Genomic DNA, 16,154 nt, shown 5'->3' with positions numbered 1-16,154 from the left:
CTGCAGGTATCCAGCCTCGCCCCTTGTCTGCCTCCCTAGACTCCACCGCCTCCTCCTAGAGCAGGTCTAGGAGAGGCTGTCCCCAGGGAGCGCAGGGGCAGCGCAGACTCTGGTTGTCGGAGGGAGCAGCTCCCTCTTTTGTTCCCCTGGACCGTGCCCGGCATTCCGGAGGGTGGCGCGAGAAGTGCCCGCTCCCCCGGCCCGGCCGTGCGCGCTGGCAAAGGGATTGGATCCCCTTCCCGCGGGCGCGGGCTGCCGCCCTCCCCACTGCGCTCTCGGACCCAGGCCCCACGCCCCTCACCGGGAGGCAGACGAGGTCAAGGCCATCTGTCCACTTACGGGGCTGCCGGGGGCCTCCCGCCCATTCCTGGCCCCTCCGCCTTCCCCGCGTCCTCGGCCGGTGCAAAAAGCAGCCTGAGGGGCCAGGCCGGGGCGGGGGGCGATGGGAGGCGGGCGCCTCCCCGGAGACCCAGGGGCGGGTGTCAGGGTGAAGGTGCGGGTCTTTGTGCGTTTCTTGCTTTCCTGGAAAATAGAACCAAGCCCCGGGGAGGAAGGATGCTCTCACTCACCATGGCGGTGCCGACCGAGAAAGCGGCCATCAGACAGGCCATGCCCCGGGGGCGGCGGCGGCAGAGGCGGCGGGGACAAGACTGAGGGCGGCGGGGACGGGCGTCGGGCACGAGGCTGCGCTCGCTCCTGCGCCCCGCGCGGCTCAAGCTCCAGCTTCTGCTGCCGCTGGGGCTCCCGCCCCGCCCCGGCCCCGCCCACGCCCCGCCCCGTGGTAGCCACGCCCACTACCGCCCGCTCAGGCCCCGCCCACGCCCCGCGATTGGCCGGTGCACGGGGGGCGTGGCCAGCAGGTGCGCGTGCTCTTGTTTTGCTCCTGCTGAGGGCGGCCGGCCGGCCTCGGGCGTTCCTGCTCCCCAGCCGCCTGCGCCCCTCTCCAGCCCCTGAGACCCCGAGTCCAGAAACTCGCGGGGGCTGGGCCAGCAGCCATGGGCACCCGATAGACAGAGGGGTCCATGGTCAGGGAGCAGGCCACCTCCAAGCCTGTGTGGCTGTCAGATGGGGCCAGAGGGGGCATCAGGGGAAGGAGGGTGGAGGGGCAGGAGGTCTTCTCTTTTGTTGTTTTCATTTTCGTTGTTGGGCACCTCGTGAAGCGTAGGAGCGTGAGGACTAAAGAAGAGACGGTCCTTCCAATGCCCCTCACACACACTAGAGCTCCGTATCTTGGGTGACCCCCACACTGAGACAACGCAGGCACTCAGACATGCAACGTTGCTGTGGCTAGGGGCAGAGCTCAACGTTGGGTGACAAAGGGGCGCTAGGTGAAGACGCTCCGGCTCTGTCCTCCCCCCGCCCCCAACCCCCACCCTAACGAAAAAAGAAAACACTTGTTTTTGCAGAGGTAATGTTTCCAGTGCCTGGCCCAGAGCTATGTTCGTGTAGCTACGTAAGGAATGACACTCCAGGCACCCTCTCATTTGGTCCCAGACTGGAATATCAGATGGCCTGGCGTCTGCTAGAGCCCTTATTATACATAAGTGGGACCATTTCCTGGTAACCATGGTGACAAGACATTCTTTACTCCCAGTCTCAGAGGCTGGGTAGTTTGCATGTTGGAACGGCACACAGGAATGCAATTCTTCTCACCTCCAGCACACCTAGGTCAGCCCTCTCCACCATACCATGAATAAGGGAAGCCCCTGTCTCTCTCCTCACCTTGACAGGAGACACAACTTTTCATGCCGGGCAGGTGGACCTCACACCCACAGGTCTGATGACCGTAGCCAAATTCTCCCCTCAAAACGAAGGAAGGGAAGGGGGTGTGATGCATGAGTTCAAGGCAGAGAGGGCCGTGCTTGTGTCTGAAGAATTTCACTTGAAGAATCGATGTTGACCTCTCTTCTATCCTTGGCCGTGACCTAGGCAATCTGACGGCTGTATTTCCAGGTGCCACTTTCTGCGTGCTGGGCCCAGGAGGCTGTGTGGTGCCTTAAATGTACTGAAGAGGGAGGCCGGCAAAGCCCGAATGTTCTGGAAAGAGGATTCAAATCCACAAACCTCCTGGGGAGAGTTTAGGCCAGAAGACAGAGGCAAAGGTGCCTCATCTCTGGGGCCCAGGGCTGGTGGCCCGCCCTGCAGCCCCCCACTTGCTCCATGGGCAGACAGGACCTAAAGCAGGAGAGGAAGACACAGAACACAGCTGGGAGGGATTCTCCTTGAGAATCCAGCTTGACACTGCCCAGCTGTGTGGCCAGGGCTGGTGACATGACTGACATTGTGGTCCCATGGTGCTGGCATCTGTTCTCTGTCCAGTGACCATTGTCCTCACCCCCAGGAATGTGTCCAGAATTCCCTTCTGGACATCACCCCTGCCCCCTAGTTCTGTGCCATGTGATTTGTAGCAGTGGTGGGTCAGGAACTGGAGGTGTAAGGCTCCTGGGAATGGCCAAGGGGACAGTGTGTGGAACCTGAGGAGGAAGCCAGAGAGGGAAGACAATGATAGAGTGGGTCCCTGTTGGTGTGGCTTGAGCTGCTGGCTTTTCTGTTACAGGCTACCGAAAAAGTCCTCACTCATGTATTTGTACTTTGGGGTAATAATAATCTCAGCCACGTGAGAATTAGTGCATTTCCGGCACTTTCCACCGTGCATGGCACATAGCAAACACTCTAATTCTAATCCTAACTCGTGTTATCCCTCTTGTGCCAAATGAGGAATAAGCAAATGGTATAGTTGGTTAGATCCATGATGTTAATATCAGGGCTTGTGGTTGTGAGTGACAGAAATCCAACTCCAACTGGCTCAAGCTAAAGGGAATGCATCGTCTTAGGAAACAGAAAGGTTGGAGGTGTGCTGGTTTCAGGCCTTCCAGGGCAAGCAGCCACACTGTGTCCCCAGCCTTTGGTCTCTAGCTCTCTCCGTGCCTCTGCTTTCCATCTGCTGGCCTCCCCCTCAGCTAGGCTGTCTCTGCAGCCCCAAGCTTCTATCTTATCAGCCCGCCTCTGTGCCCAGGGGGCTGCCAAACACCGATGGGCCAAGCTTCAATCACATGGGCCAAATAGGCCAAAGGGGAGGTCAGCCCCAATGGAACCCTGGATGCTTTGCCAAGGCCATTTTGGGGCACTCTGAACACAAGTGTGGTTGCCAAGCAGGCAAACACAAGAGCTCATCACAGCGCTGTCCAGACCCCAACCCCAACAGGGATTTCTGCCATGACATCACTGATCGGGGGCTAGGCTGGACTTGGGGGTTTCTGGTGGGGAGGCATCTTAACAGACAGCCACTCCAGTATTAAGTAGCTGTCATTGCTAGCAAGCGGTCCCTGTGCCTAATCGGATGCCCTGTCACCTTGAGTGCTCTCTGTTCCACAGTCACATAGAGTCAGCGCCTCCTCCTCATGATAGGCCTTGAGCTATTTAATCATGGTGCCATATTTCTCTCCAGGCCTTCACTTCTCTGAACCGAACGTCCCTGGTCCCTCCGATATTGCTTCATAGAAGATGCTCCTTCCTTCTCACTTTTGTCTGCATGAGTTCTGTTTTCTCGGTGTACCTTGTGAAGCTTGGGGTCCCCGGTGAGGGGTTACAGGTATGTCAGATGTCTAGGAGGGCTTGTGGGAGGCCTGTGGACTGACCCAGGTAAATTCTTTGGGGGAGCCAGCCACAAGGGAGGGGGCTGGCTTGGCATTTTGGATTGCCCCACCCCTGGAGGTCCCTAACAAAGGTCTGGAGCCCTCCAGAGAGACCTTTGAGGACATCCCATGGCTTCTCAGTTGTCTAGGAGGAACTCTGATAAATGTATTCTTTATTAATACAATCTTCTTCACATTTTGGTGGTTTGGCTCTCAACAATTTGACCTTGAGCCTGCTTTGATTACAGAGTGGCCAGCTCTTAATTAGCCTAAGTGGACCCCACTTGGCTGACTTTATTCTGCTCAACTACAGAGCTACTCCAACTGGAACTTTGTTTTCCACAACCTGGGATTTCAGCCGCGTGTTCAGCAGATGCTCAGAGACGGGCTGCCGTGCCAGGAACTTATCCCAATGCTGGGAACACACACGGTGGACAAAATGGACAAAACCCAGGTATAGTCCGACAATAATGGGAAGAGACTGGAAAGCTGAAGCTCTTCTCTAGATCAGGTATGTTCTTAACTTGTTCCATGAGCTTAATATATTTTAGAGATAATTCTTGGTCTAAGCTAGAGGATTCTTGCTATGTAGTTTCAGGGAGAGCCGTCCAGAGGCAAACCGGCAACATGTGGGCGTCCTGGTCCTCCACAGTCCTGCCATTTTGGAGTCAACCCTGCAGGTGTCCCACCCTAGGTACTTGATATCTGCAGTTGCATCCCTCTCAAACCACCGCATCCCCAGTGCTGTGCCCTCTTGTAGTCTGTGCATCACATAATCAATTTATTGTTGAGTGTCCTCCACTCCCCTCTGGAATGTAAGCTCCCCATGGGCAAGAATGACTGTCCACTGATAGATCCCAGCCCTGGGAACATTGTCTGGAAAAAGATTTTGTCCAAGCTCATTAAATCGATGAGCTGAGGCCCCACTCTGGGTCCCTCTGGCTCCCTGACCCAGGCCATTTCCTGCATGCACGAAGCCCCCAGTGTGGACAAGTGCCTGCCCTGCGTGCCACGTTCCATCAGGGGAACCTCTCCCTCATTTGACACATCACCATTTCATGGAAGAAGGCAAAAAACTAAAGGAGCCTGGTCCCCCTGCCCCCTCTCCCCAGCTCCCCTCCTACACATTGACCACTGTGCATGGCAACATGAGGGTTTATGGGATTTCTTTCCCCAAAGCCTCAATCAAACTCGACTTGGGAGGCGATGGTGGAGGGCAGTGTTTGCTTGCTTGCTTTTGACAAGCCAAAGCTCTGACTCTGAAGGTAGACATTTTCACCCAAATAAAAGCGGAATATGGTGCTGCCACAGCCAATAGGAAAAAGAGACTTGTCCCTTCTCCTGACTGACAGTGGGGGGAGACGCCATGGGGGCTCCTGGGAGGCAGGGAAGGCAGAGGTGGGTCCTTCCCTGTTGTCCCCCAGGCCTGTGACAACACAACACGTGCTCATTACTGGAGGCATGCGTGTCGGAAACTTGCCCTGGGCCGGGTGGAGACCAGCATCTGGTCTCGGCCTGCCTTGGTGGCTTCCCTGAGCTTCCACAGTGTGTTAGCCGAGAATTAAGGGCCACTGGCCTTTTCTACATCTGTTCACATAAGAGCCATTGCCTCCACTTTAAAAAAGGAAGAGAGAGAGAATGAGAATGAGGGTGAGAGAGAGAGAATGAGAAAAAGAGAGGAGGCAGAAGGGAGAGAGGAAGGGAAGGAGAGAAAGAAAGAAAGAACCTTAAGAGGTAAAAATAGTTGCAGAGGAAAACCACACTGTAGCCGTGATGGGAAAGGATGGGAAAGGGGAGCAGACACTGGGACAAAGTGCGTCAGGGAGGTGACAGCCCAGTCTGGGTGGGCACACCCCATAGGAACTCTCTGTAAGTTGGTCCACTTTCAAGAGACATTGTTTTCATCTCCATGGTTCACTTGCTTCCTATTTTGCTGGCCCTCCTATTTCCCGCAGTGTTCTGTCTCCAGTGCCCAGATGTCCCCCCAACCCCATTTGCTCCTCTGGGAGCCACCCAGCTCCAGAGAGGAGCCCCTCCTCCCAGCCTGCCAGGAGGTGGGGGCGGAGGAGGGGCCACGAGCTGGGAGTGCGTGCAGGGAGGAGGAGGGGAGAGAGAAGGTGCCCAGAAGGCTGAGATGGAAAGACCAGATTAATGGGGACATTTTTCAGAGAAAGAAAAGTGCGTGTAAGTATTTCATAAACTAACTTAGGAAGAGGCCAGTTAAGTATTGCAAACAGATTGGTTCTGTTTTCTTTCATTAGCATGGAACAAAGAGTGGTGCGAAAGACCTGGAAAACAATTTCTACAAATGAAGAAAGAGGAAGTAACATCTGGCAATGAGATGACCTTCAAAACTGAAGCTTAGGACACAAGTCTCAGAGACAGACCTTGGAAACTTGCTAGAGGCCTCCTTCCCACACATAAGTAAAAACCTTCCATCACCCCATCGAAGGTCCCAGCTGGGAAATTATTGGTAGTCTGTGGGCCACTGTGCACCCCACTTTTCCACTGAGGCGATCCCCTCCCTGACTCCATGTCATCAATCCTAGAGCACAACCTCCACCTGGAGCCAATCAGAACATCCCATCCCTTGGCCACTGCAGTTGCTCTGGAAAGCATTTACGAACCCAATGGGGCGCTTAGAGTTCTCCTCGGGACTTGCGTGTGCCCTGACAAGGAGATGGTTTCTTTCCCTTTGGGGGTTGATAGCTATGTACAGTGGCCGTCTTTCTTGCCTAAGGAGAGTGTCTAGCTGAGAATGAAGTGGATGCTCCCAGGGAGGCAGAGCTGAGAGATGGAGAAAGTGACAGAGCCCTTTCCAAGAGGCTGGGCGGCATGGTGGTGGGCGCTGGGCCCTAGAGCCTGGTGGCCGGCTCCCTGAACACGTTCATCCCTCTCAGTGCTTTCATGACCTCAGTTCTAAAGCGGGTGGCAGTTGTGGCCATCTCAGGATTGTTGTGAGGATTAAACAAATCCATTTCTAAAAATCACGTCTGGCTCCTAGTGTCTGTCTTAGAAATAAATGTTGGTCATCTTTAGTATTTATTCCCTATTATGAGACCCAGTACTCTCCCTCTGACCTCGAACCAGTATGAATTAGGTTTCGGTCACTTGCAGCCTAAAAAGTCCTGATTAGGAGAGTCTGACAAGGTTGTTAAAAGTCAGGGGCCTAAAGCTAGTTTATAGGAAAATCCTTGCAAATAGTTTATAGGTCAACCCTGGACCCCTTTATTGCCTTAGCCCCTATTCACCCTGGTCATGCCTTATCTCCCCAAAGAGATCATAAATTCCAGTGTCTCTCTTATATTTCTTTGCCTCCAACATCACTCTTAGCATGGCATCCAGCCAGAGTGGGTACTTGACATAAAGCATGAGTTGTGTTTGAACAACCTCTAATGGTCTGGAAAGTGCCGTAATGAGTATTACCCGTGTAACGCTCAGAGTGCCCCTGCAGGGGAGGAGGGCAGGTGCCGTTACTGGAACACCGCCCTAGCCCCAGGTGTTCTTTCTATCAGTCAGACCATCTGCCTCTGGGCCGTGCAAGGCAGTGCCTCTCGGCTGTGTCAGCTGGGCCCAGATCGACTCTCCGTGGCACCAAGGCCACGGCTCAGGTGGAACGTTCTCAGCACCCTGGAAACCCCAGAAGAAGTCCTCTTACCTCCCGTAGACACCTGAGCCCTCCTGGGATCTGTAAGCCCCTCCTGTCCCCTCCCCAGACCTGGGAAATTGTTCCTGAGCCTCTTGCCTCTCCCCTGCAGAGCCCCAGCTCTCCATTGCCTCCCCTCCCCTGCCCCTCGGCAGTCACCGTGTTGAGCCCTGGCTTGTGAAAGCAAAAGTCTGATCAGGGGAATTATCTTCTGCATGCCTGGAAACTTCTGGGAAGGGCCCTGCAACACAGAAGTCCCCAAGGCCAGAGATAAACAATTCAAGTTAAAAAAAAAAAAAGAAAGACTTGGCTACTTTTTAAAGGTGGGGAGGGGAAAATAGCTAGGGCAGGGAAATTAATCAGAAATTATCTCAGTAAATTATCCTGCCACATGCAAATAAGGAGATGTTTGAGACTACCTAGGGCTACAACGCCCAGGCGAGGACCCAGGGCTCCTCACTCCCACTGAGCTCCTTTTTTACTTTTCCACAGCTGGCAAATAGCCCAAATCATTTTCAAACAGGGAGAGAGATCTACAAGAAGCCCAAGTTCAATCTGTTAGAAGTCACAGGCCAGGCTAGGGGGGAGATGGAGAAGACGCGCTTTTCTCTATTTCTCCCCCTATGCACAACTGCGAACTCTGCACTTGATACAAAACAAACAGGAGGAGGCTCTGAGGGATGGAGGGGACAAGGCAGGCTAGCCAGGGACCTCGGGACCCAAGGAACCACACACCACACTGTGGTGGAGGCAAAATAACCAACCATTCTATAGATAAGAGAGGTCGGGTGAGTTTGACTTGAGCCAGAGTGAGGATTATAATCTGGGAAGGCTTTAGAAGGGGCTCCGGAGAAGCATGGCTTTCGGTACAGTCTTATATCTATTTAGAACAAAGAACATGTATTAAACACGCCCAGGATACATATTCATCAAAGATTCAAAGAGATAAGCAGTTGCAAATTAGCAGGTCAACATGACCCTGATGTCTGGAAAGGGACTAATATGGCCGTTACCAATAGGGCGTAGTAGGAGGGGAAGTATGCATCCTTATCTGAAGAGAGCTCATTCTTCACTTTAATGGATAAGCAGGTGTACAGCGCATGTTTGATAGGGCATAGGTCAGACTTCTTTAGTTCAAGTGGAATCAGTTTTGAACCCAAATAGTTACCCCGTATACCTCAGTATGTGAAAATCTCTTGTCACTGTGGTGAGGTCCCTGGGTTTTCTTTTTGCCCCATATATCCCAGACTTTCCACTGAAGAAGCCAACAAGCTGGAAATGCTGATGGGCACAAACGAACCAAAAATGCCCCAAAGGAAGAATGCTCTCTCTAGCCAAAGGAGCAACCTGGCAATACAGAAAGACTTAGACAATGGCTGTTATATTCCAGCCAAACACCACACAATAAACTGTGCCCCCTCTCCCACACACACCAGCAAAGATGAGCAGAGAGCCTAGATTTCCACCCTCCCCAGGTTGTAATGAGGCACCCAAACCTACCCTCATCCCCAGTCAAAATGGCGGCAGAGAAGGCCAAACAGAGAGGCTGGCATCCCCCATAGGCAGTAATGAGGAGCCCCTCCCTTCCTCACGGGAGTGGTGGCAGAGGAGTTCCAGTAGAGGCAGGAATTTCACCAGCACCCGGTGGTAACAAGGGCACTACACTCCCCCCAAACCATGGTGCCTTTGGAGATCATGTGAGGAGCAATAATGAGGTCTCCTATCTCTCCCAGCCAGCAAGGTGTGTGTAGTGGCCCAGTGGGGAACCAGAACTCCAACCCTTCCCAGCAGTAACAAGGAGCCCCTCCCTTGGATGTCAACAAAGGCTGAACAGGGAACCTGGACTTCTACCCTCAGCTGGCAGGAATGAGGCCTGCCCCTCCCACTTCCCCTGCCTGAGGGCTGTCAGAGGAAGCCAGCTATAACAGAAGGCTTAAAGAAGATGGACAGTCTCGTAACATAATACCAAAAATGTCCAGGTTTCCATCAAAAATCATCCAAGAACCAAGAAAATGCAATCCAGATTTTAAAAAAAAGGACTTGGTAGATGCCAACCCTGAGATGACAAAGATGTCACAATGACCTAACAAAGATTCAAAGGCAGCCTTCATAAAAACACTTCAGGGAGCAATTATGAACATGCTTGAAACAAATGAAAATATAGGAAGTCTCGGCGAAGAAATAGAAGCTATAAAGAAGAATAAAATGGAAATTCTAGAACTGAAAAGTACAATAACCAAAATAAAAAACTCAGCAGATGGGCTCAACGGCAGAATGGAGGGGAGAGAGGAAAGAATCAGTGAACTGGAAAACAGAACAAGAGAAATTATGCAATCTGAATAACAGAGAGAAAACAGGCTGGACAAAAGATGAGCAGAGCCTGAGGGACCTGTGGGACTGTCACAAAATATCTAAAGGAAGCTCTAATAGTCTCAGAAGGGGGCTGGGAGGCTGAAAAAGTACTCAAGAAAATAATGACTAAAAACTTCCTAAATCTGGCAAAAGACAGAAATCTACAGATTCAAGAAGTTGAGCAAACTCCAAACAGGATAAAGCCAAAGAAATCTACAACAAGATACACCATATTCGAACTTCTGAAAATGAAAGGCAAAGAAGGGATGTTGAAGGCAGTGAGAGAGACGCCATCTTCCCTGAAGAGGAAAAGCGATTCAAATGACAGCAGATTTCCATAGAGGCCAGAAAGAATTGGTGCAACACTTTTTCTCTTGCTGAAGGAAAAATCTGCCAACCCCATCCAGGAACGAAGGGAAAATCAACTCTCAGGTGAAGAAAAACTAAGAGAATTTGTTATCAATAGACATACTCTAAAAGAATGGCTGAAGGAAGTTCTCTAAACATAAAGAAAATGGTAGAAAGACACTTTGCATATCAGGAAGGAAGAAAGAACACTATAAGTAAAAATGAGTAAATGAAATAGACTTTCCTTCTGCTTTTGAGTTTTCCAAATTGTGTTTTATCAAACACAATTAATTATTAAAGCAAAAATTGTAATACTATCTGATGTGCTTCTGAAAGTATGTAGAGTAAATATTTAAGGCAATTATATTATAAACAAAGGGGGGTGAAGAGATGCAAAGGGAGGTAAAGTTTCTACATGCACTCAAGCTTATAAAACTATGATACCAGTAGGACAATAACTCATGTACGTGTAATAAAATACCCAGAGAAACCACTAAAAAAGCTATACAAAGAGATATACTCAAAAACACTATAGATAAATCAAAATGGAATTCTAAAAAATGTTCAAGTAACTCCTAGCAAGGCAGAAAAAAGAAATCAGGGAAATGAAAAACAGAAAATACAGAGAAAACAAAAAAAATAAAATGCATACTTAAGCTCAACCTGTCAATACTTACATTAAATGTAAATGGACTATGCCAGTTAAAAAACAGAGATTTGCCCAGTGGATTGAAAACATGTCCCAAATATACACTGTCTACAAGAAATTCGCTTCAAACATAAAGATATAGGCAGCCTAAAGGTAAAAAGATGGAAATGATGTATCATGCAAACATGACAAAAAGAAATCAGGGATGGCTATATTAATACTAAATAAAGTAGAATTCAGGCAAAGAAAATTACTAGAGGTGGAAAGGGACATTATATAATGATAAAAGGGCCAATTCTCCATGAAGGCAGCAATCCTAAATGTGTATTAACCAAACAACAAATCTGCAAAATATATGAAGCAAAAACTGATAGAACTAAAAGGAGAAATAGATAACCCTACAATTACAGCTGGATGCTTCAACAACTCTCTCTTAATAATTGTTAGAACGACTAGACAGAAAACCAGCAAAAACACAGAAGAACTCAACACCACCACTGACCAACAGGATCTAATCAATATTTATAGATCACTCGATCCAGCGACAGGAGAATACACATTCTTTTTTTTTTTTTTTTTTTTTAGCTCAGGTGCCACTCTTTATTTTTTTTTTTATTTTATTTTTTTTTATTAATGTTATGATAGATTACAACCTTGTGAGATTTCAGTTGTACATTTTTGTTAGTCATGTTGTGGGTACACCACTTCCCCCTCCGTACCCTCCCCCCACCCCCCCTTTTCCCTGGTAACCACCGATCAGATCTCCTTATCAATATGCTAATTTCCACCTATGAGTGGAGTCATATAGAGTTCGACTTTCTCTGACTGACTTATTTCGCTTAACATAATGCCCTCGAGGTCCATCCACATTGTTGTGAATGGGCCAATTTCGTCTTTTTTTATGGCTGAGTAGTATTCCATTGTGTATATATACCACATCTTCTTTATCCAATCATTAGTTTCTGGGCATGTAGGCTGGTTCCACGTCTTGGCTATTGTAAATAATGCTGCGATGAACATAGGGGTGCAACGGACTCTTGAGATATCTGATATCAGGTTCTTAGGATAGATACCCAGTAATGGGATGGCTGGGTCATAGGGTATTTCTATTTTTAACTTTTTGAGAAATCTCCATACTGTTTTCCATAGTGGCTGTACCAGTTTGCATTCCCACCAACAGTGTATGAGGGTTCCTCTTTCTCCACAACCTCTCCAACATTTGTCGTTCTTGGTTTTGGATGTTTTTGCCAATCTAACGGGGGTAAGGTGATATCTTAGTGTAGTTTTGATTTGCATTTCCCTGATGATTAGCGATGATGAACATCTTTTCATGTGTCTATTGGCCATATTCATATCTTCTTTTGAGAAATGTCTGTTCATGTCCTCTGCCCATTTTTTGATCGGGTTGTTTGTTTTTTTGTTGTTAAGCAGTGTGAGTTCTTTGTATATTATGGAGATTAACCCTTTGTCGGATAAGTGGCTTGTAAATATTTTTTCCCAATTAGTGAGCTGTTTTTTTGTTTCAATCCTGTTTTCCCTTGCCTTGAAGAAGCTCTTTAGTCTGATGAAGTCCCATTTGTTTATTCTTTCTATTGTTTCCCTCAACTGAGGAGTTACAGTGTCCGAAAAGATTCTTTTGAAACTGATGTCAAAGAGTGTACTGCCTATATTCTCTTCCAAAAGACTTATTGTCTCAGGCCTAATCTTTAGGTCTTTGATCCATTTTGAGTTTATTTTGGTGTGTGGTGAAAAAGAATGGTCAATTTTCAATCTTTTGCATGTGGCTGTCCAGTTTTCCCAGCACCATTTGTTGAAGAGACTTTCTTTTCTCCATTGTAGGCCCTCTGCTCCTTTGTCGAAGATTAGCTGTCCATAGATGTGTGGTTTTATCTCTGGGCTTTCAATTCTGTTCCATTGATCTGTGGACCTGTTTTTGTACCAGTACCATGCTGTTTTGATCACTGTAGCTTTGTAGTATGTTTTGAAATCGGGGATTGTGATTCCGCCGGCTTTGTTTTTCTTGCTCAGGATTGCTTTAGCAATTCGCGGTCTTTTGTTGCCCCATATGAATTTTAGGATTGTTTGTTCAATTTCTGTGAAGAATGTTCTTGGGATTCTGATTGGGATAGCATTGAACCTGTATATTGCTTTAGGTAGTATGGACATTTTAACTATGTTTATTCTTCCAATCCATGTGCAAGGAATGTTTTTCCATCTCTTTATGTCATCGCCTATTTCTTTCAAGAAAGTCTTGTAGTTTTCATTGTATAGATCCTTCACTTCCTTGGTTAAGTTTATCCCAAGGTATTTTATTCTTTTCGTTGCGATTGTGAATGGGATAGAGTTCTTGAGTTCTTTTTCTGTTAGTTTATTGTTAGTGTATAGAAATGCTACTGATTTATGCACGTTAATTTTATACCCTGCTACTTTGCTGTAGTTGTTGATTATTTCTAATAGTTTTTCTGTGGATTCTTTGGGGTTTTCTATGTATAAGATCATGTCGTCTGCAAACAACGAGAGTTTTACTTCTTCGTTACCTATTTGGATTCCTTTTATTTCTTTTTCCTGCCGAATTGCTCTGGCCAGCACCTCCAGAACTATGTTGAATAGGAGTGGTGAAAGTGGGCACCCTTGTCTTGTTCCTGTCCTCAGAGGGATGGCTTTCAGCTTTTGTCCATTGAGTATGATGTTGGCTGTGGGTCTATCATATATGGCCTTTATTATGTTGAGGTACTTTCCTTCTATACCCATTTTACTGAGGGTTTTTATCATAAATGGGTGTTGGATCTTGTCGAATGCTTTCTCTGCATCTATTGAGATGATCATGTGGTTTTTGGTTTTCATTTTGTTGATGTAGTGTATCACGTTGATTGACTTGCGGATGTTGAACCATCCCTGTGTCCCTGGTATAAATCCCACTTGATCATGGTGTATAATCTTTTTGATGTATTGCTGTAATCGGTTAGCCAAAATTTTGTTGAGGATTTTTGCATCTATGTTCATCAGTGATATCGGCCTGTAGTTCTCCTTCTTTGTGTTGTCCTTGTCAGGTTTGGGGATCAGAGTGATGTTGGCTTCATAGAATGTGTTAGGGAGTTCTCCATCTTTCTCAATTTTCTGGAACAGTTTGAGGAGAATAGGTATTAAGTCTTCTTTGAATGTTTGGTAGAATTCTCCAGAGAAGCCGTCTGGTCCTGGACTCTTATTTTTGGGGAGGTTTTTGATTACCGTTTCTATTTCCTTACTTGTGATTGGTCTATTCAGATTCTCCATTTCTTCCTGATTCAGTTTGGGGAGATTGTAGGAGTCTAGGAATTTGTCCATTTCTTCCAGGTTGTTCAATTTGTTGGCATATAGTTTTTCATAGTATTCTCTTATGATCTCTTGTATTTCATTGGTATCTGTTGTGATTTCTCCTCTGTCATTCCTGATTTTATTAATTTGCGATTTCTCTCTTCTTTTCTTGGTGAGTCTGGCTAGGGGTTTGTCAATTTTGTTAATTCTTTCGAAGAACCAACTCTTTGTTTCATTGATCCTTTCTATTGTCTTTTTTGTTTCAATATCGTTTATTTCTGCTCTTATTTTTATTATTTCCCTCCTTCTACTGACTCTGGGCCTTGTTTGTTCTTCTTTTTCTAGTTCTGTTAGGTGTCGTTTGAGGTTGCTTACGTGAGCTTTTTCTTGTTTAGTGAGGTGAGCCTGTATTGCGATGAATTTCCCTCTTAGGACTGCTTTTGCTGCCTCCCAAATGATTTGGTATGTCGTGTTCTCATTTTCATTTGTCTCCAGATAATATTTGATTTCTTCTTTAATTTCTTCAATGATCCATTGTTTGTTGAGAAGCGTGTTGTTTAGTCTCCACATTTTTGCACCTTTCTCTGCTTTTTTCTTGTAGTTGATTTCTAGTTTAATAGCGTTATGATCAGAAAAGATGCTTGATATTATTTCAACTCTCTTGTATTTATTGATGTTTGCTTTGGTTCCCAAAATATGGTCAATCCTTGAGAATGTTCCATGTGCACTTGAGAAGAATGTGTAACCTGCTGTTTTTGGATGAAGTGTTCTATATATATCTATTAAGTCCATCTGGTCTAATTTTTCATTTAATTCTATTATTTCCTTGTTGATTTTCTGTCTGGATGTTCTGTCCATTGGTGTTAATGGTGTGTTGAGGTCCCCTACTATTATTGTATTGTTGTTGATGTCTTCTTTTAGTTCTATTAAGAGTTGCTTTACAAATTTTGGTGCTCCTGTGTTGGGTGCGTATATATTTATAAGTGTTATGTCTTCTTGGTGGAGAGTCCCTTTTATCATTATATACTGTCCCTCTTTGTCTTTCTTTATCTGTTTTGCTTTGAAATCTACCTTGTCTGATATTAGTATAGCGACACCTGCTTTCTTTTGTTCATTATTAGCTTGGAGTATTGTTCTCCATCCCTTCACTCTGAGTCTGTGTTTGTCTTTGGGGCTGAGGTGTGTTTCCTGGAGGCAGCATATTGTTGGATCTTGTTCTTTGATCCATCCTGCCACTCTGTGTCTTTTGATTGGGGAGTTCAATCCATTTACATTTAGAGTGATTATTGAGACGTGGGGACCTACCGCTACCATTTTGTGTCTTGTTTTCCGGTTTTCTTCAGTTTCCTTTGTTTCTCGTCCCATGGTTTAATCTGTTCTGATGTAGAGCTGCTACTCTCTGTTGTTGTCCTTCTACTTATCTCCTCTGCTCTTGGTTTTGTAGCCCCTTTCCTTTTTTGGATTTTTCAGGAATGAGGGTTTTCCTGAGGATTTCCTGAAGAGGAGGTTTTGTGGCAATGAACTCCCTTAATTTTTGTTTATCTGGGAAAGTTTTTATTTCTCCATCGTATTTGAAGGATATTTTCGCTGGGTAGAGGATTCTCGGCTGTAGTTTTTTGTCCTTCAGATTTTTGAATATATCATTCCACTCTCTTCTAGCCTGTAAAGTTTCTGCTGAGAAATCTGCTGATAGCCTGATGGGGGTTCCTTTGTAGGTTAGTTTCTTTTGCCTGGCTGTCCTTAATATTTTCTCCTTGTCGTTGACTTTAGCTAGCTTCACTACTATATGCCGTGGAGTTGGTCTTCTTGCATTGATAAAGTTTGGAGATCTATTGGCTTCTGTCACCTGAAGATCCATCTCCCTCACCAGATTTGGGAAGTTCTCAGCCATTATTTCTTTGAATAGGTTTTCTGCCCCTTTCTCCTTCTCTTCTCCCTCTGGTATACCTATAATCCTTACGTTGCATCTCCTAATTGTGTCTGATAATTCTCGGAGAGTTTCTTCATTTCTTTTAAGTCTTGCTTCTCTCTCCTCCTCTGCCTGCAACAATTCTATATTGCCATCTTCCAAATTGCTAATTCTTTCCTCCATATTATCGGCCCTACTGTTCAGAGCATCTAGATTTTTCTTAATCTCCTCTATTGTGTTCTTCATTTCCAATATTTCTGTTTGGTTCTTCTTTATCGTATCAAACTCTTTTGTGACATAGCTCCTGAACTCGTTGAGTTG

At 46.6% G+C, this 16,154-nt stretch overlaps 1 protein-coding gene and 1 long non-coding RNA gene across 6 annotated transcripts in view; one reads left to right on the top strand and one right to left on the bottom strand.

The window, feature by feature from the left end:
* The window catches only part of ABCG1 (ATP binding cassette subfamily G member 1), a 69,578-nt gene extending 68,812 nt beyond the window's left edge, over positions 1–766 (bottom strand). For 2 of the 4 annotated variants that reach the window (XR_011433002.1, XM_023630220.2), the window contains exon 1: positions 570–762. Coding sequence is in view for 2 of the 4 variants with exons in the window: in XM_023630220.2 (XP_023485988.1) it covers positions 570–611 (42 nt within the window). In the remaining 2 variants the exon portion in view is untranslated. Of the gene's footprint in view, positions 1–569 lie in introns of all 4 variants that reach the window. The other 2 variants (XR_011433001.1, XM_023630221.2) reach the window with 2 other exon arrangements.
* A 97-nt stretch (positions 767–863) lies between these two features.
* On the top strand, positions 864–6,625 carry LOC111770779 (uncharacterized). 2 transcript variants are annotated; one of them, XR_011433003.1, is made up of 5 exons: positions 875–1,408; positions 3,449–3,592; positions 3,949–4,146; positions 4,228–4,329; positions 5,897–6,625. It is a non-coding gene; the product is annotated as an uncharacterized lncRNA (long non-coding RNA). The 2 variants fall into 2 exon arrangements; XR_002804187.2 differs by lacking the exon at positions 4,228–4,329 and having other exon boundaries at positions 864–1,408.
* The last annotated feature ends 9,529 nt before the right edge of the window (positions 6,626–16,154 follow it).

The sequence above is a fragment of the Equus caballus genome, chromosome 26, assembly GCF_041296265.1.
Source record: "Equus caballus isolate H_3958 breed thoroughbred chromosome 26, TB-T2T, whole genome shotgun sequence".
Lineage (NCBI taxonomy): Eukaryota > Metazoa > Chordata > Mammalia > Perissodactyla > Equidae > Equus > Equus caballus.
Note: the sequence above shows the minus strand (reverse complement) of the source record. Positions and strands in the feature narration are given on the sequence as shown.